Here is an 18,373-nt window from a genome sequence, read left to right as displayed (position 1 = left end):
TCAAAAACTGTTCCCCTCTCGCGTTTACCTCTCCATCAAGCGGGTTCTCTTTGCCACAGCATTGCCGCTTTTACTTACTCGCATGCATAGGCTACAGGGCCTCGTCCTTTATCTTTTTTTTGGGGGGGTTTCCCCCCTCTTCTCGCTGTTGTGTTTCTGCTGTGGAGGCATCTGGAACACTGACGCCAATACAAACACGCACATGCACCGCGTCGATTGCTACTGCCTCTGTTTATCAGGTTGGATACTTGGGTACTCGAGGTTACCTCGCTCCCCGTCTTTCCCTTGATCTTGCAATCTGTGAGCACACACACACACACTCGCTCTACAACTTCTCCCTCCCTTTTGACCCTGCTTACTTTTCCCTTTGTTTCTACTTTGTCCCCCCCCCTCTTCCATCACATACCTGCTCATTTTACACGCCCGTGGCGATGTGTGTATCCCGGTCGTTTACACCCTTTTCTTGGACTTTCACACGTATACGCCCACCTCCCCTCCCCCAACATTCCGTGCATACACTAAAATCGACGTTCTCATGGTCAGTCTCGTTTACTCCCGCTTCTACTTCCCTCGCCTTTGGATTCCACCCGAAAAAAAAAGAAAATATTTAAATCTGTCTTACTTGACCATAGGGACATAGTCTTTCCCACACTCTCCTCTCCACGCCGCCGTCGGTACTTGGCCCTTTTCCCAGTAGTTTTTGTTTCTCTTCAGTGTGTGTGTCTTCTGTGTGACCTTTATATACATATATATATATATATATACTACCCCCTTTCCCGACCCGCTCACTTACATTCCACACACACATTCACATTCACACAGGTTGTCCTTATTCCAGCCCATACCACAGAGTCATGTCAGCCATCGTGAGGGATTTCAAGGGGCTCACAACAAACGATGTCGTGACGTGGCGTCGCCCCATTGCGTCTGGCATCATTTGCACCTCTCTTTTTGCCACATGGGCCGTTTTCGTCTTCGCGGAATACACGCTCACGACATTTCTGTCTCGCATCGCCTCTGCCCTCTTCATCATCGGCGGCGCTGCCGCTCTGACCAAGCATACCTTCATGACGTCACCTGATGACGTGAGTGCCAGCATGGACCGCGTCTACGAAGCGATTCGCCCTTATGTGAAGAAGTCAGTGAATTGTGCGGTTTCCCTTCTTACTTGGCGCGACTACATGGCGTCCGCCAAATTCTTCGCAGCGACTTTGATGACGGCTTTTCTCGGCAACTGGATGAGCGATACAACGTTGATTCTGTTCACCCTTGTTGTTACCTTCACAGCTCCTCTGGTGTACGACAGGAAGCAGAAGGAGATCGAGCAAGCGGTAGAGCAGGTGCGCGCCTACGCGAACAAGTACATCGGTATGATCACAACGCAGGTGGACGCCAAAAGGCGGGCCTTTGGGCAGCAGTCGCACGATATGGAGCGTAAGGCTCAGTAGAGGTCCACACAATGCGGATTGGCTTATGCGACAAATGCAGGAGGCGGCTAGACAAGTCACACATTTGCTGTGCTGATTTCTGAGCAAAAGAGGGCAAATGCTTCACCATGTCATGATGAAAAGCCAGAAAGCACTCAAAGCGGCCGCCTGTGGTTTCGCGGATGCAGTAGTCACAAGGGAGCAGCTTCAAAAGGGAGGGGGGCGTGTAGCGATGGAGGCGGTGCAGTGACGTTTTTTTGTTTATCTCGTCAGACCCAAATGTGCATCCATTCGGATACGTGCATTTACACCCATGTCTCACACACCGTCTGGCATACCCGCAAAGTGGAGTGCAAGGGAAGGAAAGCGAAGAGCAGCCCAACACCTGGGTTCGCGGCTCTCTCCTCCTTTTATATTGAAAGGAATATCTATATATCTATATATATATATTTGTATATATTGCTAGATTCCTCCCCCATCTCTCTTTCTTCCTTTCGTTCCGTGGATCTACCTGTTTTGTCGCTTGTGAATGTGCGAGTGTTTCTTTCTTTCCTAGTGAGTACCTCTTCAGCTATCCCCTGCTTGTCTGTCTTTGGACTTTTTGTTGAGGTTTCTCTTGATCGTGCTGTCTTTTCTCAGTCTAGCGCCCCCTTTTCTCTCCCTGGCCTCATACATCAGTTCCGCGCTTCTACGCATACTGCCTATTTGAACGAGTATGTTTTGCCAGCGCAGAGAGTGATATATCGAATGCTCTCTCTTTCCTCGATTCGTTTGTGTGTGTGTGTGTGTGTGTGTGGTCATGTTTTTTTTTTTCCTGTGCTTTCATGTTGTCTTTCTAAAGAGAAAAAAATATCTTTGTTTCTGTGGTCCCCACCTCCCTCCCCCCTTCTCTTCCCTACATACCCCACACGGGCAGACACCCACACATACGAAGTCTCCGGTGTGTTTTGACCTCAATCCACCGGGATTTGTGACCTCTCTGTCTCTCGATTCCTTGTCATTTGACGTGTGTCTCCTCGTCCCTTTGGGTTCCACAAGTCCAATGCCATTAGAAAAAAGGAGGAAAGCTCAGGGGCATGCATTTATGTTCAATGAGTGCGGTGTTTCACGTGCACCCAACTGAGATGAGATGGGAGAGGGTGGAAAGTGGGTCGGAAAACATTTTACACAGAAGACAAAGAGAGAACAACGAAGGTCACGATGGTGTGCTCGAGGCCGCCGGCATCCTGTGCCCTTATTTCCTCTAAAAATCCCAGTGTCGTTCGGAAAGTAGAGGCAGCAACCCCCCCACCTCCTCACACTCTCCCACCCAAGACAGCAGCGCCGTCCTGCAACACGCACCACGGTGCGTGGCTGTCAGCGCAGTGTGCAGAATATGCGGCATCCCCCGCATCCGGCCGGGTGGGCCAACGAGACGCCGATGCCGGACACGTGAGAGGTGAGCACGTCCCATCGCGCCCCTGCCGGAGTGCAACGCGGAGAGCGTGTGCACACCACCACATGAAGGGCAGTGGGCTGGTGCGGCAGAGGTGAAGTGGGGAGGGGGGGAAACGGCGCACAGGCGGTGCTTAAAGAGAGGGTAGCCGAGGGCCGTCGCCCCAACGCTGGCCACTGACCTCCCTGAGACTTGCCCGGCACGCGCGTACACCGCCCTCTGCCACCGGCCGCGGGACATACACCACCGCTTCCGCTCTCGAGCGTGTGGGACGCTGGGCGCTGCCTGCGTGGACGAAAGCGCGCATCGCACCCGACACCCATGTGGTGCACCTCCTGCAGCGGGCATTGGAGGAAAGAAAGCAAGGCAAGCCAGGAGGAAGGGCCCACTAGCCGGATGACCTGGTTCGATGAGAGAGAGAGAGAGGAGAGGGGATTCGTTTATCGTAGAAGGGCGCGGTAAGGAAATAGTCGAGCATGTTTCGCTTCCGTAGCGGAGGCGAGGGCGTGCGCTGGCGCTCTGGCGTGGAGGCTTTTTTCTGCCCAAGTACCCTATCCCCCCTTTATTCTCTGCTGTGTCCCGCCGTTATGGCCTGCACTGGAGTGAATCTCTCGCCCCGTCACATGGGCTGATGCTCTGATACAGCTTCGTAGGGAGTGCCACAGATTTTGTCTTGCGGGATCGGTGCTACACGAGCAAAATAGTGAAGTGAAATTCGCGATACCGTGTCAGAGAGGTCTCAAAAAGGGGGTGAGCAGGGGTCAAAACAGTCTCTCAGACTTTTTTTTGTCAGACTCCTCCTTTGGTGCTTAACGCTGCGTTTGTCGGAGGAACGCCCGAGGATGTGCCAACCTGGTGCGTTCAGCGTACAGGCCGCGAGATACGCCAGAAGGTGCGCTTACGTGGGAAAGTTTCCACGGGATGCAGGTGCAGGAGGGGGGGGAGGAAGAAGACGGTCGTATTCCAGAGATCCGTAGTTGTACCTCTGTTGGGGTGAAAAGGAGTGGGGAGGAGACTGGGTGTACTTAAAGTGTCGAGATGGTTGACTCAACAAGGACAAGATAGAATGACGGTGGCGATGGGGGCAGTTAAAGGAAGGCCAACCGCCTGTGTGCGTGTGTATGTGTGGAGGGGGGTGTAGGGGGGGGGGGAAGGGGTGTAGACACCTACCCACGTAAGAGTGTTCGGTGAACGCAAGCCGGTGCGTACAGAGTCGCATCCTTGAGCGCGTAGTTGACGACTAACACCGTCTATGTCTATTTTCTTCTCGGTGTCTCTGTATGTGATGTATGTCTGCAAGCTGGGCACCCGTCCAGGGGGTTTCAGGGCCCAACTAAAGGTTAGAGGGACGGGGAGGATGTTTGGACGGGCGGGCGGGCGGGGGAAATAGACAGGCGCATACAAAAAGAAAAATCTGCCTTTTTCTTTACGTAGGCGCATTTATCTCTTCCGTTAATGTGGGTGAGTACGCGTGAAGGAATACTTACTGGAGAGGAAGCAGATCGAGTCGCGCTGTTCGTTTCTCTTCTCGGTGGGCATACACGCTCCACTTCCACATCCATGCCTTTTCTTGATGCTCACCACGTCCCTGTGACTGACGCACGTTTTCGAGTGTGCCCCCAGGCTTCTTTTCCCTTCCCCCCCCCCTCCACGCTCACAGCGCACACGTTGAAGTATTAGTGCCCCTTTCTTTTGTGCATGTTGTCCTCTGTCTTTATTTTGCTTGTTTCCCTCTTCCCTTGTGCGTGTATGTTTACTGCTATCGTTGTCTTCTGTCACGGCTGACTTCGATGTTTGTGCCGCCCTACATAATATATATGTTTTTCCTTGCCTTTTCCTTCGTCACATACACATACGGATATATATATATATATATTTGCCCGCAGACTTAGGCGCACACACACACACACACACACACACGTCATGCGCTCTCGCCTGTGTTCTCCGATTCCAGGCGCTCTTGATTTTCGTTTCCCCACTTTTGAGCAGATATTATTATTATTTTTGCGTCTGTGTTTTGTTACCTCTTTTTTTTGCCTCTTCACCCTTTTTTTTTCGTTTCGGCGCTTTTTCTCTTCTCCAAGTGTGTTTTCGAATCAGCTTTTCTGTTTATGAGCGAAGACTTTCCGACGTAATATATATATATATATATAGTTATACACACATATATATGTATGGGTGCGTGTATGTTAGCAGGGACACGGAAGGAGTGCACCGACACAGAATCTCTCAGTTCAGCCTTTCTTCTTCCCTCTTCTCTCACGCACACACACACACACACACACACACACTTCTCTCTGAATGCTTGCTTTTTTTTAAAAATTGTTGATCTCTCCGCCGCGCTTCCCTGTGGTCAGGTGTGTGTATGTGTGTCTGTGTGTAGAAAGAGCATTCGCTTTTTTCTTCTTCTCATCTTTTCTTCCTGCCCCACCTTTTTGTCGGTCTATTTCTCCTCTCCCGTTTCCCCTGTACGGTGTTCGTTGTGACGTGAGTGAACTCTGGGTGATTTTTTTCTTGCTGTATTGATTTTTTTCCTCCCCCCAGTTCCGAAGGTATGGCCAGCGGTCTGTTTCTGCTCTACCTCTGCCCTGTGAGGCTCGTTATAATGTGACCCCTCTCCCCTTTGTTCACCTTTATGTTTGTCTCATTTTCTCTGCCCCCCTCTTCTCGCATCTATATGCGTTGATGGCAGAGTTGGATGCGAAGTGGCAATATACACACGCATCTGCTGACTGCTGTGAACCAGATACACAGAAAACAGGATGATCGTGCGTCCACACACTTCTGTTGCGTCCCCGTGCGATCCTTGCCCCTGAACAGCGAGGGGAGGGGGCGGGGGCGGAGGGCGAGAGAGAGGGAGGGGGTGGGAGGGGGGAGGTGATGCAAACCAAGGCCTTGATTGCTCAAGGGCAGGTGGACGAAAGACGACTGAGATGAGGAAAGAATACGCATGAAGCGTACATATTTGGGGCTGGTGTATGTGCTTGTTGTTTATGTGATTACTTCATCTGTAACCTGCACGCCTCCTTGAGGGCTACTCTCCGTCTCCGTCTTCACCCGTTAGTCGGAGGGGGAGGGGGGGAGGAGACACATTATGCCGGGGTGAAATAGCAGGTGAACGATTAAAGTGATTGTGGAAAATACGGAAAAAAAGACATCAAAAAAGAGAAACAACAAATTGGGACGGTGCGTAGCCCCCTCTCTCCTCATCGGGGAGGGGTGAAAATAGGCTCTCCGAACCCTTTGATTGTCACGCGTGTGCCGGAGAGGACGTGCGAGTGACGATAGTGCCAGGGACTACGTTCGCGCACCTCTGACTGATGCACGGAGTCGGGTATTGGTTTCTGTGGCTTGCCCTTCGCTTACTCTCTCTTCACCTCCTCCCCTGGTTCGGGCGTCACGGGAGGGGAGGGGGGAGGGAGGGAGGGCTTTTGGCGCTCACGCTCCCTCTTGAGGAACGGGACACTTCTATAGCCCTGAGCTGAAGAGGGGGAAAAGGGGGGGGGGGTTCCACCACGAATGCGCACGCGCACATGTTTCCATGCTTGAGAGCTTCCTTGCAGTATACGCCCGTTCTCACCGGTGCCTCGGAGTGTTAGTGAAGAGGCAATCGCAAAGGTATCCAAAACCCGGCGCTCTCGCCTATCGCTCTCTGCGGCGTCGACCTCCTCCCCCTCTCGCATCTTTGCCGGCGTCTAGCAAGCGACGATCATGTTTTATTTTTTCCCCCCGACAACGTCAAATCCACTCCGGTTTCTCTTCTTTGCATCTCTCCGCATCTATGCTCTTCGTCCATATCATCCCACCCCATATTGATCGTGGTTGCTGCCTCTTCCCTCCTCCATCGGCCCACAACGACAACGATGCAGCTATTGATGTTCTTCTCCCTTTCTCCCTTTCTCCCTGTTCTTCCGTTTTCGTGTCTGACCTTGTTTTTTCCCCCTTTCCTCTATTGCGGCTCCTCCTCCGCCTTCTTTCTTTATCTTTGCAGCTGGCTTTCTCGTTTTCTCTATTTTTGTCCCCCCCCCCCAAACTCACACAGGTTCATCTGAGATTTCGAACACGGCTATACTCAACCGACTCACTCCCGCTTAGCGCGGGAACCAGAAAAATATTGAAGACACCAAAAGCAAAAAGAAAGGGAAAAACGAAACGCACACACACGCGCACACGCACGCACGTGCGCACAAGTCTCCGCGGTGAACAGCAAAACTTACTTGACCTTTGAAGACGCTCTCGGAGTACTTTGGTGATACCCTCTATTCTTCTACCCAATCTCTTTTCTCCCTCACTATTGTATCACCTCTCCTGCCTCCACCGTTCTCCCTTCACTTACCAAGTTTTGAAAATATCAATATTAGATTTTCGTACCTTTTGATTCCCCCTCTTTTTTTTTTCTGGCCCGCTTCCCTCCCTCATCTTCGGCACATCTGCTCGTACACAAGTACATCTCTATATGTATGTACACATACATATTGTTAGAGGCGCGCCAACCAGAACACTTGTTGTTGAAAAGACTAGGACTGATAAGCCTCGTGGGGGTGGCACGTTTTAGGTCCTCCTTTGTTGTTGTTGCGTGTGTGTGTGTTTCCCAGCCGCGAAGATAGGGTTTGCTGTTTTTTTTCCCCCTTCTCATCTATATTCTTTTTCTTCCCCTCGGTCTCCCACGCTCCCTCCTCTCCCCCCTCCCCACCTTTGCACTTCACTTTTTGGTGGTATTGTCGCTGTTGCGGTGTGCTTTTGTTGGCCTCTGTCGCGCTTCCCTCTCTCTGCATTTATATTGTTCTCTCCCCCTCCCCGCATTCTTTTTTTTTTTCGTGGTTTCTGTGTGCGTGGTTTACTGGTGTGCTCATCATCACAGTACCTGTTTTCAAAGTATTGCTATTTTCACCCGCCTTTTTTTCCCACTGCTGGTTCTTGTGTTGGTGTGTGTGTGTGCGTGCGTGTTGGCGCGTGCATGCTCCTCTAGACGCGCACTCTCCTCTCTCTCCCTCTCTCTCATATTCTCTTCTTCCTGGGGCTTCTCTGATCGATTTCACTGGTTGTTTCTGTATTCTGGCGGATCCTCGTGCGGGTTGACATTTTCTTGGCATTTCACTCTACACTACCCTGGGTGGGGGAGGGCAGGGGGATTACTACACACACACACACTACAAAAAAAAAAGAAAATGCCCAAAGTTGTTTGCGTCTGCCGGGGCTGTGACGCGATCGATAATGCAATCGAGCGCCTCGACGAAGCCAAAGTGCAGCTGTTGTACTCGAAATTCCCCGTAGGCTCGGGTACCTTCAAGCGCAACAAGTTCATCTATGTGCAGTATATCGGCCCCAAATGCAGCGTCGTCAAGCGTGGTAGGGGCATCAGCGAGATCACGTGTTTCACCATGAAGAATCTCTGCGGTGTCCCTGGCTTCTCAACGACCGACAAGGCGTCCCTCTCCTTTGAATCTCTTGTGCGGCAGATGCGCGACACGTTCGTCACGGACAGCGGCGACTTCTCGATGGAGCAGATTCGTGAGGAGTACCGTGGGCGACTAATAGCAGAGCAGAAGATGATGCATCAGGAGCGTGAGCAGGCGGCAGCAGTGGCCGCCACAGCAAAGCGGGCACGTCGCAACACAGCACCAAGTGTGCGGTTGGCACCCAGGTCGATTGTTCCGCCATCAGCGCCGGTGGCCACGAACGGGGAACTTCCGCACAGTCCAGTGGACGTCTCAGAGCAGACGAAGCGCGTTATGACGTCTCTGCGTCAAAACAACGGCTCTATCAACTGGGCTGTGTTTGAGTTGGATCCGTGCGTACTAAAGGTACACGCCTATGGTCGACAGGGCATCTTTGAGATGGTGAAGAACCTCCCAGCCGACGCGTGGCTCTTTGGGCTCTTTCGTATCTCATTTTCCAACGGTGAAACACATCAGCGCCGCATGATCTTTTTTCAATGGATCGGCAGTAATTTGAAGGTTGTCCGCAGCGATAGCCGTTCTGGCGTATACCCAGCAATGGCCAAGGCCCTCTCCCCCTTCGACTACGAGATTTACCTTGTTGGCCAGCAAGACCTTAATCCGCAGGCCATCATCGCCAAGTCGAAGAGCGCCTTCCGTACATCACTAGACCAGCAAACCAATGTGACGCGGGACTTTGCGATGGACAGCACCGTATTTACTGAGGAGAACTACCGTCAGTCGCTCGTGAAGGAGCAGGCGCACGCCGAGGTGTTTGAGGAGCGTCCGAAAAAAGCACATCGACTCACCTTGCCTATCATCCCTGATGTGATGGATCAGAGTTTGGCAAGTATGACAATATTCTCAGCGGATGGCAGCCCGACAATGCAGGGTTTCTCTACCCCAGAAACTATCGATCTGGTGCAGGCGAACGAAGGAGGGCTCGTGTGGGCCATCTTTGAGGTCCAATAGCTCAGAGAGAAAACCACAGCGAAATGAAAGAAGATAGGTTGCCAATCATGAAGCAACAATGCAAGCTCCTCGTCACCACCGGCCAAGAGTTTTTTTGCGTGTGTGTGTGTGTGTGTGTCGTACGTCTGTGTTTGGCAGGTGTTGTTTTGGGTGATCGATTCTACTTTCACAGGGGAAAAACAGGAGTTCTCGATGTTCTTCGTGTTCGTGTGTCCGAGCTCCTTGCATCGTTCAGGAGAGCTTTCCCACCCTACCGATCCCTGCTTACTTCCCTTGCCTTACATCACCTCTTCGTTGCCCTTCTGTTGCCTTGTCGCCCGTTTTGCGCTGTGAACAACCACAGGAGGCAAATTCGTTTGTTTCCCTTCCCCCCTCTCCTTCTCTCTCCCCTTCCCTCTTTCTCTTCCCCCATTTTCCCAATTATTCAACTCTATTGTTCTTGCCGATTTTCTACTGTTTTGCGATTTTGCTTCTCGTTTATGATTCGCAGATCTTTTTCCCCTTCCTTTATCTTCTGCTTCTTTCCCCTTCCCCCCCCCCCCTCACACCGACGCGGTTTTTTGTGGTTGTGTGTGTGTGGTTGGGTCTGTCTCTGTGTGTGTTCATCTTCTTCATCTCTTCCCCTCTTTTTTTTTTGTTCTGCGGTAACCACATACTCTTTTTGACTTTTGCTATCTTTTTTATTCCTACGCTCTTGTTGCTCCTATTCTTGTCGTATTGTGGAGGGCTGCACTCCACTGTGTTATATACGTATATATATATAAATATTTCTTCACAAATAGAGCCACGTGTCCGTGTCCGTGTGTCTGTGTCTGTGATTGTATAAGTCTGTGTGCGTGTCTCAGTGTGCACACGCACAGTGGGATGTTATTATGTTTGCTTTTTTTTGTAGAGCGACATTGTTTTCGTGCTTATTTTTCTCCAATGTGTTTTTTTTCTACTGTTCTTGAGCAACGGGATCTCTATTTTTACCCCCCCCCCGACATTCGGATGTCACACAGTTCCCGTGTGTGTTTGCCCGGGGGGGGGGGGAGGGAGGGGGTCTCGACATCAGCGGTGAAACTGTCAAATGCTCATCACGAACAGAAGGTGAAAAGGGGCAAATGGAGAGTGCCGTCGCTCATTACTCCCGCGTCTCTCTTTTTTTTTTGGTGTGTTGGTGGCTTTATTTGTGTGTGTGTGTGTCTTTGGGTGTGGTTGCGCGTATCGAATTCTTCTCTGCATTCAGCTCCGTGTAGTCTCCCCCCTCCCCCCCATTCTTTTTCTCTAGGAGTAAAAAAAGAAAACGCCGTGGTATCATTTCCCTCTGAGTGTGCGCTTCTTCTCCCTTTTGGCCAAGTCTCCCACTTTCTCTCTTTGGTTCTGATCATGTCTTTGTTTGCATGAGGGCGGCAGAGGGTCATTCCATGTCGAACAGTGTCTCTCTCTGTGTGTGTTCTCTTTTTTTTTTCCGTTCCACTCTCCCTGTCTTCTGTTTATCCCCTCCCCTACCTCCCTCCCTCAAGGTAGTTTCTTCTTGGTGTTTGCTTTCCTTTTTTTTTACTCGCCCCCCTCTGATGTGCGCAATCTTCTTATTTCCTAACGGTTTTTTCTCCATCTATCGCCCCCCTTTGGTTGTGGGTGGGGAGAGGGGGGGGGAGCACTTCTTTTGGTGCGACGCTATATGCTCATATTTGATGAGAGCATTTCGATAACGGCGTATGTGTGCCTGGGCGTACCCTGAAAAGATATCTATATATCTATATATATATATATATCTCGACTCGTTTGAACGTGCGTGCGCGTGTTTGAAAAAAAAATCGTTCTGTTTTCTCCGTGTAGCTATCTTTTTCTTTCTTCATCGTTTCTCGGCTTCTCGTCGCTTATTTGACTAGACGGACCCGTTTCACGGGAATGCGACTCTGCTATTCCCTGAGAGCGAGGGGGGGGTGGGTGGATCAATTCTAGGTGAGTGCTTCATGTGACGCACAGTGGCTTCCCGATGACATACTTACCCCCGACTCCTATCCCCATTTCCTCTACCGCAGTACTCGAATCGGGTCTTCACCAGACCATCCCTTGTTCATCTTCTGCCTGTGTCGTTGTACACCTCGTATCCACCGTGTCACCTCTCCCCTGTTCCCCAAATTTTTCGCTCGTGAGCGACCTCCAGCGGCCATTATCTTTGGTTCCCTCTACTTGCCTATAGGCGCACCAACCACCACTCTTGAGCCGATTCTTAATTTGTCTTTTTGCTTCACTTTCATTTGTGATCAACAGCATTGCTCCAATTTTTGCATTCTTATTCCTCTTGTTTGTCGTTGCATTTTGTTTTCGTGCCCTTTGCCTGCTGCGAGTGGGATTTGCGCGCGCCCTTCTTTTCTGAGGTGTCTTCCTGTGCGCTTGCTTTACGCTTGTTATTCTTGCTCTTCTCATTGTGTCTCTTCCCCCACTTCTCTCTCTCTCTTTGTGGACTCTTTTTTTTTCGTTTATCGTTGCTCTGGCTTGTGTGTGTGTGTGTGTGTGGTGCTTCGTCACTCCAAAGAATAATGGATGCGCTTCTCTTCCTGCTACCCACCAAGAAAAAAAAATCGATAGTCTCGTGTGATCTGTGGACGTGCAGCTTGTTAGTTTTCTCCTCCTCTCTTTCTTTTTTTCCCATTTGCCGTGAAGGAATTTCTTTGCATGTGGTGGGTTCAGCAGTTCTCTCCCTCCATAATTTTTTCTTTTTCGCTTGCGTTCTCTTTTTCTCCCCTCTGTTGTTTTGCTTTTTTTCTCTGATGTCGCTGCACCAGTTGGTGATTATCTACTTTTTGATCCTCTCATGCTGCTGACGGTGTTGTGCGCATCGAGGGTCGCCCATGTCGCCTTTTTCCTTCCCCTCTTAATGTTTGATGTCTGGTGTAGTTGTAGGTGTTGTTTATTTTCTCCGTCTGTTTTTTCGTTCCTCGACAAATACACATCACTTACTCACTCCGTCACTGACTTTGTTTTGTGTGTGTGTGCGTGCATTGATGTGCCTTCCTGAGTTCCCGTTTCTGCCTCTCGATTTTTTTATTATCGCGCTTCGCTTTTGCCGAGTAAGGGAGGGTAGGGCTGGTTGGCAGAGTAGCACGTGTATGGGGCGTACAATCCTAGCCGCGGTATAAACGCGCATCCGTGACCCGCTCTTTTCTTTGTCCCATTATCGATTGAGAGAGCGCCGCGTGAGGGTGGGGATGAGGCACTCCTGTAGAGAGATGAGGAGATATTTCTTTTTTTTTTTATCATTGTGAAGGAGGGAAAGGAGACGCGATGGTGGAGAAAAAAGGGAGCTTCCTAGTGAGCTGCAGTCATCCCTCCCCCCCGAAGCCCAACCTTGTGAATCCGTTTAACTGTCGCTTGCTCCTTTTGTGTGTATGTGTTTGTCTTCCAACGCTGAACGTCCCCCCAGGCATATCGGATTCGCTTGAACGAAATCCGCTCCATTCTGATCAACAAGGTATCCAGAAGAAAACAGGTATCGGTAATGTGAGGGGCAGCTTCCTTCTTTCTCTCCCCCCTCCCCAAAAGAGGAGGTAAATAAGTCTGTGCCCTGATCATAAACTTACTTTGCGTACTGTGAAGTATTCTCCCTCTTGTTATTTGTGCTGGTAACTGACAAATGCAAGCTCTGGCGTTGGCCATGTAATTGCGACACTGCTTACTGCGGATCGTTTTTCCTGCTAAGTATCGACGAAGGGAGACTGGAAGAGGAGATAGGACGCATGACAGGTGTTGCTGCGCGTCACAGCGACGCATGCGCGCACCCCTTTTCCCTCCCTCCAGACCCCCCCCCCCCCACACACACACACACATATATATATATATATGTATCCAAATACACCTGCAATCTCACCCCCCCTTTCTCTCTTCGTTTATCTCCTCGTCTTCTTAACTGGCCTGCGCTCCTTTTTTTTTCTCCGACACTCTCTGTGACCGCCATCTTCCATAGTTTGTCCGATTTCTCTGTGTCGCTCTTTGTTCTTCCAACCTCCGCAAACGTGTGGGTCCCGACTTCAAAGGTCAACTTGTTCACACAGTCGCGACAAACTCGCCATTGTAAACGGAAGAGTGCAGGCACCTCTGTTCGTTTCCGTGTGCGTGTAATTCGAAGAGTGGTACGCGCAGTGAGGTGCATCGAGAAACCGTCATACTTCACTCTGGCCTATCTTTTGAGGGGCACGGGGACTCGCGGGTCGTCTCTGCGCTTCTTTTCGCCCCCCCTATACTTCCCATGTTTCATCCCCTGCAGCCGTTTTGTTAGAATTCCCTTTTGCGTCGTGGTGTACACGACTTCGATTCTGGTGTCCGCGTGGAGCGGCAAGCAACAAAAAAGGAGAATGATGAGCGGTAGTAGTGATGGGCGTAGTGGCACGGTGCCGGTATGCGGTCTTCAGTACACCACCTCACCTTCCCTCCCTTCGGCCGTCAAGGCGTTGCGCGATGTCCCGATGATATCGCCGCTCTCAACGTTACCGTCCATTGCGGGTGCAACGGGGGGTGCCTATACAAGAGACACAACCTCCGGTCCCCCGCCAAGTCGCTCAGACTCTTTTCCTCAAAGCATTTTGCAACTTTACGATTCCTACTACGGATCGATACGAGGCACGGAGCCGGCTATTCTAGCGACCAGCGGTGGCCCTTGTCATGCCGAGTGGACTGGCTCCCTGACGTTGCTTGACGACCTCTCCAACATTGGGCCATCGGCGCGACGCCTGCTCCAGCTGGATGCGGTACGGCAGAAGAAACAGCGGCTCGGCACGGCAGGGTCAAAGAAGGCTTCACACGCGCCTACTGTTCTCCCAGTGACGTCGCGTATGCTTCCCACACAAACGCGAAAGCTGAGAAAAGCGGCTGCTGTTCCATCAACCGCTGCAGTGCATTCTTCCACGACATTGTCGCCATTGCAAACACCCAAATTTATGAGTGGCACCGAAAAGAGCCTCCGTGACACAATCGGTACCTTGCGTCACCTGGAACGCACCATAGACGTGAGCCCTTCGAAGCTGCCTTCTAGCATCACCAACCCCGTCCATAGCGGCAGCTACTTGAACACCACCATCGCCGCCGCCGTCGCCCCACCACCACTGGTCACGCAGCTGCAGTCTTATATCAAGCGCGAGCTTGTCCTAAACAGCGGTGGCGCCTCCATTCCCAGCGCGATGGATCAACTAGGCCCCTACCGCGAGGCTTTCCGCGCGTTGCGTACCGCCTTTCCTGCTTACGCGTTACTATTCGATGATATCCAATGCGCGTACGACAATGCCATTCAGGCGCAGGCGGAGCTGCTCACCAACGCCTTCGCCGCAGTGGATGCGGGAAATGTACAGAGGGTGATTCACGTGGAGAACTCGAATGCTCTGCACCAGCAGGTGAGCGAGCTGCAGGCGGATCTAGCCAAGATGGAAATGGCTCTTGAATCTCGCGTGCAAGCAGAAGAGGGGCGGCAGTCGGACACCCAGGAGAAGTCACGCAAAAAATGTGCCCGTGATGTGCTGGAGTTGCACCGTGAACTGGATGCGGCAAATCAGCGCATCATAGACTTGGAGCACTGCAGCAAGAGCGATCTGGAGAAGATTGTCGTTCTCATCGGGGCTGTGCGAGAGTGTGATCGACGTCTGAAAGAGTACGAGCGGCTTGTGACGAGTGTGACTGGTCAAATTAGTGAGCTAGACGAGTTCAAGCGCATTGCCGGTGACGCTCAGGCGGAGCTTCTAGAGTTCCGAATGAAATACAGCGACTACGTACCGGTAGACGATTTTCATCTCATGAAGGATTACCTCACCAGCGAGTTAGAGGGTGCTCAGCTGATGATTCGGCGGTGGCGTCGCACCGCCGCGGTGCGCGGCACTCAGCTGGACGTCATGCTTCTCCGCCTAAAGGCACTGGAGGAGGACCGCGCAGCCCTTGTCAAGGAGGCTGCGGCTTCGGCAGCAATGGAGCCTTCTGACACCAACACGGTACTCACGCCACGGCCGTCGTGGAAACGGGTCTACGAGCGCTACCCAGAGCTGTCTGGCTACGCTGCGGATGTGGGACATCTTACAACCGAGCTGGACCGAGACGTGGACGGCGACACTATAATGGAGGGAGGCAACAGTGGCGTGTTTGGGGGGTCCTCGACATCGCTGGTATATGACGGAGATATGCCGGTTGTCAAGGGGCCGAAGGAGACGGCACTGCAGGTGGAATATCTCGTGCAGCGCATCGTGGCGCTAGAGGGACTAGTGCGGACCCAGACGCAGCAACAACAGGAGCAAGGGACGCACGCTTCTACTGCAAATCTCGTAGAAGGAGGCGGCACGTCGTTTGAAAAGGTGCACTCGAAGACTGAAAACTGGCAGGAAGGGGGCCTAATACCGGAGAACAAATTAAAGGACGCCTCGGCCTCGCGGAAGCCTCGCATTTCTCGCACCCGCGCCCCTGCAGAGGGACTGCCCAATGCCACCGGTGCAGCGCCGTTCACTTCTTCTGTGCCTCATTTGGCTCCGCCTCTGGAGCTGCCACTGCTCGGGCTCGGGTACGGCACGCACATTCCGTTGTGCTGGCGCGCGAGTGGCGTTCTTCTTCGCCGTTCTGTGGCCCCCGCCACGATATTGTCGATAGTTTACAGTTTCTTCCTCAATGTACTTCCGACCTTCATCGAGCAAGAGGATAAAGCGCAGCAATCTGATAACCAGAGCGACGCCTTCGTACAGGGTAGCACCATGCGCCTCGGTGCTTATCTTCACGAGCTGCTGCTATCAGAGATCCACACGCGCGAAGATCTGCAGGCATACGACTCAGTCGCTCACCTTCTGATGAACCTTGAGAGGGATGCAATGAAGCAGGAGTGGTACACCGACGCTTTGAATCTTCTGTTGTGGGTCGCGCGTGGGTTACTGCCGCCACGTATTGCCGTCGACGCAGTAGTCGTCGTGGCGCAGGTCAAACGCGACCTCCGCTCCCTCGCGAAGGAGTTGCAAAGCTCACGCCTGCGTCGACAGGCGCTGAGCGAGTGTCTGCAGCCGGTGCTGGAGCTGAAAACAGCTTCAGAGCTTGACGAACTGCGCGCTGTTCTGCAGGGGGAGACAACCTTCAGCGCGGGCACCCTGTCCAGCGACACGCATCCCTTCATGCAGGTGCTACTGGTGCAAGAGTGCCGTGCAGGCATGGATTTGTACGTGTCTTTCCTGCGTGCACTGACTGCGCGGGCGGTCACTATGACTGTCAAGGATGGCCGTGTTGTGACTTCCGCTTCCGCATCGGTGGCGTCAAGAAGCACCCGTGAGTCGAAGGCTCCACCACCACCGCAGCTCGCCGAAGGTGATCGAGTGCTTTCCCTGGCAGACATCTCTGCCGCCATCCTGGAAGTAGAGCCGCTCACGCCGGAGGTAGTTCTGCGTGAGGTTTCCTTGAACGCGGTGAGCACAGCCATTCCGGTGGCCTCGTCCGCTCACGCACGAGGAGAGGTGCAAGGAGGGGCGACAGCGTTAAGGACGGGTGTATCTGAGGAGTCGCCGGTGGTGGTTCGACTGAGTGACATGGTCCGTGTCGTAGGGGCTGCGCCGCTGATTCGCCGGACGGTGCGCAGTTCCAAGAACGAATGCAGCCTTTGATTTTCACGCTCCGCTAGGACTGTGGGGAGGATACAACAGGAGATTGTGAGCGCTTACTGTTTTTTTTTGTGATGAAAGGAGGCGGCTACACGGCCAGCGATCTATTTGAGTCTGCTAGTCGACAAGGAGACCCCGTCTCTGTTGGAGACGGTACGTCAGGTCCATCTCAACGCTTCCTTCCTTCCCCCACTTGTGCTTGCGTGCTGCTCATGCTTGATCACGTGCGCGCGTGTGTGTGCGTGTGTGTGTTTTAAAGGGGCTGGCGGGTGAATAGTGATCCATCGGTCCGTTAATGACAGTTTATTGTGCTATCTGTCCTTTTTTTTGCCCTTGATGTATGAATTACTGGCTCGAGTTCATGAAGAGCACGGCAGAGAGGGGGGGGGAGCCGGAGAGGCGACTGTGAGCAAGGGGAGGGACCGCGTGGTCCGTGGTGTCGCGCTTCTCTTCCCACTCTTCTATTTCGTCGATTGATATCTAGGCTTTCTCCCTCTCCCCCCCCCCCTGCCTTCGCCCCCCCCTCTTGTTTTCCTCTTGCTGTTTATTGAGACGCAGGTTGCTTTTTTTTTTTCGCTCTCTTATGCGTTTGCCCCTCTGTGCCCGTATCTCTTTGGCTGTGAGCTCCTTCCTCCCCCGTCACATAGTTCATGATGTTCCGCCTTACCATTGGGGCACGCGTGCCTCTATACAGGCATGTGTGCTTCCATGAGTGGGAATAGAGAAGGTGGGTGATGGTGGGGTATCGATTCTTTCTTTTTAACTATCTCCCTCCCGTTCGCTGTGGGAGTCTTCGATATGTGTAGTTCTTCCCCATCTTTGATGTCTAGTGAACAAATGTACACAACTTGCCTCTGCCTTCTTTCTCCTCCCATTCAGAAAGTACAAAGACGGAGGGTGTCCTTCCACATTTTATGTGCCGTGATTTCCTTCCATGGGAATCATAACGACAAGGTTGATTCCGTTGTCATCAGTGACCCCCTCCCCTCTCTGCACTCAGCTTCCTACTAGCCTGTGAGGGCTCGGCTGTCAATGTAGTGCATGTGAAGTGCGAACACTTATGAGCAAACATCTTGGACAGGCACATCGTCGGCGACGGCGGCTTGGCGGCATTTTTTGTGCCAACTAGCATGCCTCCTTCCTTCCCCCCCCCTCCCCCACCATACTCGAAATGGCATCGTGGACCTTCTTATCGTCGCCTGTGCCTATACTGTATCACCTTTTCTTTCTTTCCATTTCACTCTGGCGTTGCGTCTCTTCACTCAATCGCGCTGGCGGACGCACATGTGTGCCACACCACCTTAACCTGCTTGCGTGAGAGCACTGAGATACTAGCAGATCGATATCCCCCACCCCCTCCCCTTTCTCCCAAGATTTTTTTTGTTCCACCTAAACACTCTGCGCAGCTGTTCTGATCTCTTTTCGGGTTATATGTATGTGTGTGTGCTCCACTCTTGTCTTGGAGAGCGCAGCACTTGCAGCTTTAAAGCATCCACCAATTCCATC

The 18,373-nt window shown here is 52.2% G+C and overlaps 3 protein-coding genes across 3 annotated transcripts; all 3 read left to right on the top strand.

The window, feature by feature from the left end:
• Nucleotides 1–854: 854 nt before the first annotated feature.
• On the top strand, nucleotides 855–1,448 carry JKF63_03044 (uncharacterized protein; the record flags this gene model as incomplete). The annotated part of the gene is made up of 1 exon (XM_067899066.1): nucleotides 855–1,448. One exon carries the CDS (start codon nucleotides 855–857, stop codon nucleotides 1,446–1,448), a length of 594 nt encoding a protein of 197 aa, XP_067755510.1.
• Nucleotides 1,449–8,030: 6,582 nt separating this feature from the next.
• On the top strand, nucleotides 8,031–9,272 carry JKF63_03043 (uncharacterized protein; the record flags this gene model as incomplete). Its single annotated transcript, XM_067899065.1, has 1 exon — nucleotides 8,031–9,272. One exon carries the CDS (start codon nucleotides 8,031–8,033, stop codon nucleotides 9,270–9,272), a length of 1,242 nt encoding a protein of 413 aa, XP_067755509.1.
• A 4,922-nt stretch (nucleotides 9,273–14,194) lies between these two features.
• JKF63_03042 (uncharacterized protein) lies at nucleotides 14,195–16,870 on the top strand (the record flags this gene model as incomplete). The annotated part of the gene is made up of 1 exon (XM_067899064.1): nucleotides 14,195–16,870. The coding sequence occupies one exon, from the start codon at nucleotides 14,195–14,197 to the stop codon at nucleotides 16,868–16,870; it is 2,676 nt and encodes an 891-aa protein (XP_067755508.1).
• Between the last annotated feature and the right edge of the window lie 1,503 nt (nucleotides 16,871–18,373).

This window comes from Porcisia hertigi, chromosome 30 (assembly GCF_017918235.1).
Source record: "Porcisia hertigi strain C119 chromosome 30, whole genome shotgun sequence".
NCBI classification, from domain to species: Eukaryota; Euglenozoa; class Kinetoplastea; order Trypanosomatida; family Trypanosomatidae; genus Porcisia; species Porcisia hertigi.
Note: the sequence above shows the minus strand (reverse complement) of the source record. Positions and strands in the feature narration are given on the sequence as shown.